At 33.8% G+C, this 11,696-nt stretch overlaps 1 protein-coding gene across 1 annotated transcript; it reads left to right on the top strand.

Annotated features, from left to right (window-relative positions):
- The first annotated feature begins 1,722 nt into the window (after positions 1-1,722).
- LOC114289416 (nicotinamidase 1) lies at positions 1,723-11,450 on the top strand. Its single transcript, XM_028233144.2, has 5 exons — positions 1,723-2,159; positions 2,753-2,936; positions 3,083-3,216; positions 3,370-3,552; positions 11,062-11,450. The coding sequence occupies exons 1-5, from the start codon at positions 2,019-2,021 to the stop codon at positions 11,134-11,136; spliced, it is 717 nt and encodes a 238-aa protein (XP_028088945.1). The 5' UTR covers positions 1,723-2,018; the 3' UTR covers positions 11,137-11,450.
- The last annotated feature ends 246 nt before the right edge of the window (positions 11,451-11,696 follow it).

Below are 11,696 nucleotides of genomic sequence, written 5' to 3'. Positions count from 1 at the left end.
TATACAAGTCTCTAAGTGTGTGAGGTAGTGGCCCACTTAGTGGCAAGTTTGGTAAATAAGTCCAATTCATGTAATTAACTCATTTTAATCTCATTTAATCATACCTAATCAGTTTTCAGATAAATACACTAGAAAATCACATTAATTGTGAGGATCATAGAACATTAATCAATTTCGGATTTGGCCGCCGATAAGGTCTTCAATTAGCAGTTTAAACATAACACGTAAACAGGTCAAAGAAACAATCAAACAGATAGAATACAAATTAACACACATACTCAGTCAATTCAGTTCCAGTTTTTTTCAGTCAGTCAGTTCGGTACTTTAATCAGTTCAGTTATCAGTCATGATTAGTTCAGTTTAACGGTAATCAGTGTTTATCGGTAATCAGTGGTGAGGGTTATTACAGGCTCGGATTCTTCACTTCTCGCATGGAGAATTTGCTTTCGCGCCCTTTTTTATTGAAGTTTCATATTTCCTGTCAAATCTGTACAAGTGCACGAAACACATCATCTGCACCAAATAAATAAAATTGAAAGACTAAAATTGTAACTTAAGTGGCCTCAATGTGGTACCTTTCAGCCAACATCAGTTTGCTTTTGAGAGAGTGATTTTCAAAAAAGTTTTTGGGAAGAGAGTTTAGAAATTTTTTTGGTTTGTTTGGTTGTATATTTTGAAAGTAGTTTTGGAGTTTGGGAGTTTGAGATTTTTGATATTTTGTTGTAATGGAGTAGATTTGTATGACAGAAAAGGTAATTGAGAACGAGAGATGAAAGAGAAAAAGTGATTGATTGATGTATAAGAGAGAGAAAGTGATTTTGAAATTTTTTTGAGAAAAACCACGAACCAAACAAAATTTTGATTTTTTTTTTTAAAAAACAGCTCTCCCAAAAACAAAACAAACAGGCCTGTAAATTTTGTAAGTTGGGTGGGAGTATTTTAGTCATTTTAGTGTGATGTAACACTATAAACAAATATTAACCCCGAAAAACAAAAAAAATAGTTTTTTACCAACTTCCCAAGTCACTTTCTAAAAAAGACAAAAAGCTAGGTAAAAAGTTAAAGTCAACTTTTTACCATCTTCTCAAAATACTCCTAAATCTATAATCCAACAGTTTTACCAAATAGATTAATAGCTTCTGATTAAAGTCATAATCTATAATTTATTAAACTATAATCTATAATTTGTTTTAACAGTTACATCAAACGGGGCCTATAACGTTCTGATCTGAGTTGGGTTAAATTTAGATTTGGCATCCTCTAAAAAAGCCAAAAAGTCAAAAAGTCACTATCCTATTTAAGTCACACCATCTTATTTAAGTCATATCACCTCTCTACCACATCACTTCAAACTCATCTCATATTTCATAAAAAATTAAAAAATACATTTATTTAGAACATACCAAACAAGTTAGCAACTGATTATCTTAGGACTTAGATTTACAGATGTCATAATAATACCTCAAAATATCTTTTTTTTTGATAAAAAAAGAGATTAATTTTGATTTTATAGTGATATTTCGAATTGTTGTTTATATTATAAGATTTTATATCATTTATATAAAAAATTAAATTAATTAAATACACATATTTTTATGATTAAATTAAAATTATTATTTTTTAAGTTATTAAAATTATAAAAGTTTATTTTTTTAAACATAAATCTTATTATGAATTATATATATATAATTTTTTTAGTAAATAATATTATATATAATAAATTTTAGATTACGCTGGCTCACAGCACGTGCCTCCCCAGGTTGTCTCTCTCTCCTTTACTCTTGGCTCTTTCTGTGTTTTTTGAGTGGAGATCCCGCAAATCTACAGAATCTTGATAGACCATTTTTTTTTTTTTTTGGTGGGGAGAGAGAGATAGAGAGAGAGAGAGAGAGAGAGCGCTAATAGTCAAGTCATACGCATTAATATATCATAGACTTCTTCACATACGATTATCAAGGGCTCCATCCATAGTCTTGTATACCTGTCTGTATAATCAGAAAAAAAGAAGAAGAAGAAGAATGGTGTCGCAGACGATTGATCTGTTGAAGGAAGAGCTTCCGGTGGAGCAGGAATCTCTGGTTGTGTCCGGAGACGTCAAGACCGGTCTGGTTATCGTCGACGTTGAAAATGGCTTCTGTACCGTCGGAGCTGGCAATTTGGTACTTTCTCTTCCTCATTTGGTTTCTGATTTACCCTCTGTTTGTTTGCTGAGAAAACCAAGGAAGATTTACATATACTTCTTATCTTTCTTTTTTTTTTTGCCAATGATGAAAACATCGATATGAACTAGCCCAACAGTTTCTAGACTCGAGTTTGTGTGTGTGTGTGTGTGTGTGTGTGGTGCAAAACCGAAATTCTAGAATTTCTACAACTTGAGATCCGAAAAGACTGAAATTTGAAACATGGATTTAAAAGCAGTTAATCAGATTTTATTTTGTGCTCTAAATCATCTCCTTTACTTATTAATATATATTATATGCTGCATATTCTAATTTTGGTTTTGAGTATTAATCGTTTTAGTAACATATTATTATTGTGTTGCTTTCCCCACTTTTTGTTGTTTTTACATGGGGTTTGAGTATTAATCGTTTTAGTAACATATTATTATTGTTTTTTTTCCCCCCCTCTTTTTGTTGTTTTTACATGGCCATTGAATTGTTAAGATTCTCTCCACTAAAAATGTTTAAAATGTTTTATATATGGAAATAGTGGTGCTGACCTCTTTATTTGTGTTGAATTGTTTTCTCTGCAGGCTCCAACGATGCCTGACAAACAAATTTCTGGAATGATCGATGAGACATTGAGGCTTGCCACCGTGTTTTGTGATAATAAATGGCCTGTTTTTGCTTTTCTAGATTCTCATCACCCTGATATCCCCGAGCATCCCTATCCTCCTCACTGTATTGCAGGAACAGATGAAGCAAAATTGGTTCCTGGTATTTTCATCTCCTCTATCCGGCTTGCTCTCTACTTAGTTACTATATATATATATATGTATTAATTTAGCACTGAATTATTACTGGTGACTTAAGAAGCGTGAATAATTTGCTTTCCTTTCTTGATTTCTTTGTATTATGTTTAGCTCTGCAGTGGTTGGAAAATGAACCAAATGTAACTCTTAGATGCAAGGATTGCATTGACGGGTTTCTCGGTTCTATTGAGAAAGATGGTTCTAATGTCTTCGTAGATTGGGTGAAAACCAACCAGATCAAAGTTGTAAGTATTTCTATTTCCCACAAAGTGACCATTCATTTATAATGTTTCATTGTTAAATTGACATCTCCGTGGGAATTAGTTGGGGTTCTATTGCTTTACATGATGGTGAGATGAGAATGCATGTGTAATTTGACCCATATTTTCCTTCTGAAGATATTGGTTGTAGGGATATGCACGGACGTCTGCGTCCTAGATTTTGTCTGTTCTGCGCTCTCTGCGAGGAATCGTGGTTTTCTCACCCCTCTGGAGGATGTGATTGTGTATTCCCATGCCTGTGCTACTTTTGATCTTCCAGCTCATGTTGCCAGAAACATCAAACGCATAGCTCATCCACAGGTAAACATAGATAAAATGTTGGAACATATATTTTTTTGTTGTTGCTGATGTTGTGGGGATGTTAAAACTAGGAGTTAAGTTAAGTGACAGAATTATAATGGGATGGTTTTGGCAGGAAGCATAAAAGTCTCAAAATGAGGATTTTGGAAAGTTAGGATGTGCAGAATTTAACAAATGGAACTAGGCATGAGATAATAAATAAAAAAGAAACGGCAAGGTTCAAATGAGTAATTAGTCTTGTCAAAGATGTTCTGTTCATTTGAGCCTTCCTTGAAAGCCTCACTTGATTTATGTTGGATGCTTAGTTGTAGGAATAGCTAATGGGGTTTCGTTCTAGAACCGCATTGCGGTTCAGAGCAAGAATCTTGTTCAGTCAAGATAGAATCATGCTTCCTACTAGATAACAAATATTGTCATATATTTTGAATTTCCTTTATAGAATTAAAGAAATGTGATTTTTTGATAGATCTTTCAGTTAAAGATGTGTTCTATTGGTGATTAATTGTTACTTTATTGAGAACTGACTGTACTTATATTTTAATAGTTTAAGTGATAGTGTAATGCAGACATTATATGTTACAACCAAGCAACAAAATTGGTTTACAATGTATTTATATATCATAAACACTCTCTTAGGCACTCCCAACTTTAGACTCATTTATGTATCTAGTGAATGTTTGTCCTTCTGTGGTGAATGAAGGAGAAACCTCATTATAGACAGACTAAACCTTCTTTCCATTCGAAGAGACTTTATGTTGGTTCCTCTCCTTGAAACATACAAGGTAAATAAAACTATTACGAGTCTATGCTTGGCATGGTATTATTATGCAAAGTTGATTAATAAAATTGGGAGTCTAAAGGTTGTAGCTTTGTGAGGTTACGATGTGTGTGGCCATTGTGTTTTTCATCTCTCTCCTTTCTCCCTCTCTGTTCTGCAGCAATTTGGTTTCAAAGCCCAATATCGATCAACCCACTTGTTCACTTTCCTGCCTTTCCGAGCCGTTTCCATCGCTGTCTTAACCTGGCCCACCAAGTTTGACCCAAAAATCCAACCAAAACATATAGCCCTAGACCCAACCAACTTTATAACCCTTACTTGACCAATAATAAACCCACATCCCAATTCGGCCTCCATCCAATTTAACTGACTTAGCCTATTTAAGCCACACAATCTAACCCATGTTTAAGCCCAAACAACCATATAACCTTACCAAATATAGCTTCCTTAAGCCCAATAATTTCAACATGAAACAATCTCAAATTTCTATAATTTAATCTAGGAACCAGTGACTCAATTTCAGCTCAGTTCTTTACAAAACCTCTTTTGCATATTTTTTCTCTCTTCATTATGGTAACCAATTCAGAGTTTTATTCAAAGTTTGAAGCCATTTTTGAAGACCAACTAGAGATAAGGAAATGTCATGCGGATTGTCAAAACAAATGAGTCAAATTATTGGCTCACTTTTCAAGAGTTCCTCAAAGGGATTGTGGTGAGGATCAAACAAAAATTGTTGATTAAGAGGTCCAAAGCACATGAATGGTGATGTGGACTTGATGGAAAATTCGGAAGGTATTGAAGTCCAAGAAGTCAAAATTGAAAAGACAAGTACATCCCACACATATAATGCTTTTATCAAAGAAGAGCTTTTTATTGACCCTACACAGACTGATCTGTTGATAAAGGTAAACATGATTGTTGGAGATTTTCTTTGTTTGTTCAATCTGTGTTTGGTGGGCCTGGTCAACTACTTAGGAACTGAGATTAGTAGGATTCGGAAGAGAAAAACCCAGATAAGATATTCTAAGTATTTGATTTGTTGATGTGGATGAGTTCAAAATTTAAAAAGGAACTCGAGTTCGAGTTATTTTTCTCCACTAGGGAGAATGATGCGGAATATAGAATTCAATATTCATGCATGTACGCAACAAATTTGTTATGTTTTTAGGGTTATTAGCTAATAAAGAAGAACGGTTGGTATGGTGTTATACAGATTGATTTGTAGAATTGAGAGTTTAAAAGTTGTGGTCTTGTGTGATTGGGGTTGTGGCCGTTGTGTTCTTTCCCTCTCTCTTTCTTCCTTTCTGTCATCATCCTCTATATTTTAATATGTATAATTTTAATTATTTGGGAAGGTAAAGGGTTAGAAAGTACATATACACGGACTCGAAAATGGACATTCGGCACAATGATTTTCAAAGCGCTAGGACACAATAGGGATACATAAAAAAATGTATATTTGTTTATTTATATTTGCTATGTATATGAATACTATATCAACAAACAATAAAAAATAATGGAAATTGATTAATTTAACATGAAAAAACCACTCTTATAATTTAAACATCATCCAAGATAAAAAATACTATTTTGTTAACCATAACCTCCACATGTCAAAGACATTTAATTTTATAATGAATTAATCCTCCATCAAAGATAAATAATCACAAGTCAAACAAATCCTAGGGCATATCTAGGGGTAGGACACATGTGTTCTTAACGTGTCTAATGAAGAAAAAATTGTGAAATAAACAAGCCATGTGGCGTATTAGATGTGTTACAGGGCTAAGCAAAAAATTCGAAAAAATTGCAAACTGGTCTGATCCAGACCAAACCGCATTGTTTGGTTTGATTTTCTCACGTTTCGGTCGTGGTTCTTAAAATAGGTGAACCATACTTCATGGTTCGGTCTATGGTTTTATAGTCATGATTCTGGTTTGGAACCAAACCGGACCATTTAGGTATATATATAATTTATTATTTATAGTAGACACTCAAGTATCTTATTTGTATCCTGTATATATTCATAAATTGTTAACTCTTTACTTACAAGTGTATACTTGTATAATAGTAGAATTAGTTCTAAACAATCATTTAAACAATTTTGTTTGTAAAATGATAATATATTACTTGATTTTTGAGCAAGTTGTGATTATGTTATGAATGATAACAAAATTCAAGCAAACTGCGGTTTCAAACCGAACCAAACTGCATTTTCATGGTTTAGTTTGCTTCTAAATTTTATGGAACCATAGGTAGTGGTTTGGTCTTAGTTTATTTCAAAACCAAATCATACTCACCCCTAGCGTGCTAGACGTGGATACAATGAACTGCCCATGTTTCATGTGTAGAGGCTTTTGAGAAAATCCTGTGTTCATCTGTAAATTCTCATACAAAGCAAGTTGTCTCACTGAAAACTTGTATTTAAAAATGTATTGGTTGTTGTAACTTTCGCATCTCATTTCAATGATTTGATAGTTACTTACATGAGATCCCCAAGGTTTGGTCTCTTAACTGTTAAGTGGGCAAATAATAGTTACATGATGGTGTTGCAACTACACCTAAAAGTCATTGTGATTCATTGATCGTACTTTAATATAGGAATGGTTCTATTGTTATTTGTAATTAGATTGAGATCTCTATACAATGGGCTATATACATCAATCAGAATAGTCAAGGACATAAATGCTATGAAGCATGGACACTCCAAAATTAGTGCCGTGGCGGTGTCCGACACGGGGACACGCCGGGGACACGTATGGGACACGCCAGATGGCGTGTCCCTTTAATTTAATGATTTTTTTGCAGGGGACACGGCAGGGACACGGCGGGGACACGCGTGTCCATATGGGGACACGGCATGGGACACGGCGGGGACACGGCAGGGCTATTTTTATTTTTATTTTTTTTAATTTAATTTATTTTTATTTTTTTAATCTTTTGCCTCTCTTATTTAGTACTTTTGTGAAAAATATTGTTGGATGTTGAATATTTTCCCCTTCTCGTCTTAGTTCTTGTTATCGTTTATTATGACTTTTTTGTGCATTTTTTGTGAATAGATGATCTATTAATTTGTTTAAATGTAATGGTTATGTTTATTCAATTAATGTTACTATGTTAGTGTTTGTTAATTTTAATTTAGGATGAATGTAATATGAATCTACATAACACATAAAAATATATAAAATAAATAAAATAAAATTCGCCGTGTCCCCCGCCGTGTCCGTGTCCCCATTTTTTGAAAATTGCCGTGTACCGTGTCCGTGTCCGTGTCCGTATCCGTATCCGTGTCTGTGTCCGTGCTTCATAGCATAAATGATGGATCGGTTTCTATTCTTCCAATCAATAGTTTTACGTGAGGGTCCATCCCTTTTCATTTGCTTCAAATGAACTAAATTGGAATGGTTAGCAGAGGTCCCATGTTGTACGATGTTTATCAATAATAGTCAAATATGGGTACATTATGAATTGGAAGATACTAAGAATCAAAGTAAGCAGAACATAGAATACTTAGGTTGCATTTTTTTTGAACAATGCGCATACATACGTTTTAAAGTATTTTAGGTTTTAAAGTACAGGATTCTACTTAATTTTTTTTTTCTTCTTCTTATTATACTCTATATAGGTTTTCTAAGTCCATTTTTTGAATGTTAAAAGAGATTATACTATGATTTTTTAGTAATTTTTGGGTTGGTGAGATTTGGACACCCACATCTCTTACTATGAATCCAATTTCTTAACAATTAGATGGTGTTGTCATGTCCTTATATAAGACCTATTTTACAAGGTATCAAAATCATTTTTTTTTTGTCCATCTATACTGTTGTTCAACATATATTTATTTTTTAATTTTTAATTATAGTTTGTACTAAATCTTAATGGTTCTCTATTCGATTCACTATTCACAAATTAGTGTATCGACTCACGATTTGCAAATTAATATATTGATTCGCGATGTAATTCTTGATTCGACTACTATAGTTAATACACCTCAAATTACACAAGATCTAGCATAAGTTGAAAAAGATTTTTCACAAAAAGAATTGTCACTTGGTAGGCATTGTAATGGGGAAACTCACTAAAACTTAAGGTTTCAATGATAATTGCTATATAAGGAAAAGGATTCACATGATTTAAGTTACTGGAGGAAAAATCTAGCTAGACACAATTAGCTGAGGTGAGGCATCACCATTGGTCAGTGCTGACTTGTCTAGCATTTGACAGACGGAGAAGCCCATGTCAAATGGAGGTTTGATTATGATAATGATGATTTTAGTTGTTGAGATAAAGGTTGGAAGCTGTCACGATCTGAATCCGTCCCTAGAGACTTAGGCTGTGATCGGCCAGTAATCCCAGATTATCCAGCCGCAAAAACAGATAATCAATAATAGCAAACAGGGTACTGCAGAAGCAACGTCCATCGAGCGGTGCATACATGCAATTTTCACAAGTAATTAAAACTTCAACTTCCTTGATAGATATAAACACGTAATTACATCATAACATCTTAGATACATATACAAAAGATCCATACATAACAAGATTCCAAAAACAAAAGAAACTAAACGAAGGGTTGACACAGCTCGGCTCCTCTTGAGTCTGAGCACGCCCCGTCACAAAGGCACTTCAAGCAGCTTTGCAGAAGGGTGGATTCCCGAGGTTATTCTAAACTCGACGCTCCACTTGCTCACCTACATATATGCCATAATTATTTTTTAAAATAGACAATCATTTATTCTTATCAAAATAAAAAAGTGGAATAACATTCTTACAGTAAATCAAAATACATTTTAACAGCATATATTTACAAAGATACTACTTACAGTGGGCTGGTACAGATGTTGGACCTCGGTTGACTACCTACACAAAACACGTAACACAAATACACATTGAAACACACGTTCGTAACAAATAGCTTATCTTAATTTGATTCACTTACGTGAATTTCTAGCTTATTTCATGACTGGAGATGTCTAAATGATGCTTAAGAATGCCTAAAAGGGCATGAGGATGCAAATATGCACTTATGAGTGTTAGTCAAAATTTGCTAAAAACAAGGTCTTCGCTCGATCGCACCTTTGGCCGCTTAAGCGGTGTGACCTGACTGCAAAAGTATTAGTTGCTTGAAATGTACGCTCGATGGTCGCTCGAGCCAATAGCCAAAAGTCAGCAAAAATACTAGATGCATGCAAAGTTCACTCGAGCGACGACTTCACATCTCGAGCGAAGTGGACAAATTCTAGAACTTCTAGAACTAAGTTTGAAGTTCAAAAAAACACCTTTCATGTTCAAAGCTTGCATAGCTAGACTCAAAAGTGTAGGAACTCTTTATAAAACATGGATTCTTAAAAATTATGTAACCATGATTACAAATACTCTTTCAATTCTTCACAACAAAGCTCCAAATTCAATATTCTTGCCTTGCATGTGTTAAATTCAACTCTTTTCTTTACAAAACATGTTCATATGAGATGTTAAGTGTGAAAAACAAGTAGTATAAGCCCCATGCATGAATGAATTTGTAGAAAACTAAGTTCAAATATGGAGAATTATGCATGCATGTACTCAATTTGCCACAACTTACTAACTTCATGGTGATTCTAACTCTTTCCTTTCAAATTCATGCAAGATGATCCTATACTAAGTGAATTCAATTTGCTACATGGATTAATTACAAGAATTGTAGGTGAATTCCATACCTAGAGCTTGAATTTGGCCTTAATATAGCTTAATCCTTTCAATCTCCCTTCAATTCAATTGATTCCCCCCCCCCCCTTCTCTCTCTCTCTCTCTCTCTCTCTCTAAAGTGTTAAAGCTCACAACTCCCTCTCTAATTTTTTCAGCTCAAGAAGATGACGAAAATGAATTCCTAAACATGATTAAGACATATATATAGGTTGATTAATGTTAGGTTAATTAAGTAGGATTAGAACTAATCAATTAATGTTAATTCTAATCAAGTGTAATTAATTTATTCTAATTATTTTGATTTGAATCAAATTTTAATTAAATTTGCCATAAGGTTCTAAATATTTTGATTAGCCTATTGAACTAATAAATTTTGATTTCTGAATCCGTTTGGGCTTTCAAATTCGAATTCGAATTCGAATTCAAAGTTGACATTCTAAGAGATAAGAGATAATTCACAAACAAACAAATAAGCATCAATTAAGCACATAATCATGCAAATATGCTCAAATGAAATAATATATAAAAAGAATACGTTGGTCGGGGTGGTCACAGAAGCAATCCAACCAAATCAAGAAATAGAAATCCAACCAAATCAAGAAATAGAGTTAGGAAAGGAAAGAACTACTCAAGGTAGTCCATTCCTAGTAGAAAGAGCAATCATTAGAGAGCAAGGTAAGCGTGGCTATGAAAGGACATTAACCCTCACCGTTTGGGTACACAGTGAATAGAGACTATTCTCTCTCTCTCTCAACTCTTTTGTGCTTCATTCTTATTCTCTTCCAATCCTTTCTGACTTTAGGTATTGGAATGTAAATATTTATCATGAAGCATGTAAATATTAAATTAAAAGATAAAATTGTGTAGCTATTAGGTTTAAAAGGGAAGCCTTTTGTTTTTTGGCATTCTCACTCTAATTTTTTTAGAGCATTGGATGAAGATGCAAATGCTCTATAGCTAATGTCTATATATTTAGGATGCAGCAAATCCACTCCACTATCCACTTGTCTACATTTTTAATCATTTTTGTGTGTGTGTGGCAGGAACTGATGCATCATGTAGGCCTTTACATGGCTAAGGGAAGGGGAGCCAAGGTGGTGTCACAAGTGTCATTTTGATATGCATGAAGAAACCAGGACCTTAAACTGGTGTGTCTGTTGAATCTGCAATTCAAACTTTCTCAAGTTTGGAGGGGAAGCTCTTAATATTGTAAATGCTTTCATATGGTTGTCAATATATCAGTAAACTATTTGTTGTTTTACGTATGTGTTTGGGCTTGTTTGCTAATACAATAATCTTGGGCTTGTTAGCTAGTACAGTAATCACTTTGAAGTAGATTTGAGAGAGTAGTGTAACCTCTGTGAAATATGTATAAAGTTGGTGTTTGTTGGTTCAGAATTCCACATCAAATGCTATTTTATTTACACTCCAATGCTCTACTGCTATTGATGCTGGTTTGTGTCTGTCTGTAAGCAGCATAGCGTTTCTTCATGGTTGCAAGTTGCAAGTTGCAACCAGCAATATAATATATATATATATATATATATAAATCCCCTTCCTTTGGAATAATTCTTTGCAGAGAAAATTTTATTTTGCCCCTCAAACTGTCGCTTAAAAATCAATTCAAACTTGCACTTTCAATTGTATCAATTTTACATCTAAAATATTCAATTTTAGA

This window comes from Camellia sinensis, chromosome 4 (genome assembly GCF_055761805.1).
Source record: "Camellia sinensis isolate YWXY chromosome 4, ASM5576180v1, whole genome shotgun sequence".
Lineage (NCBI taxonomy): Eukaryota > Viridiplantae > Streptophyta > Magnoliopsida > Ericales > Theaceae > Camellia > Camellia sinensis.
Note: the sequence above shows the minus strand (reverse complement) of the source record. Positions and strands in the feature narration are given on the sequence as shown.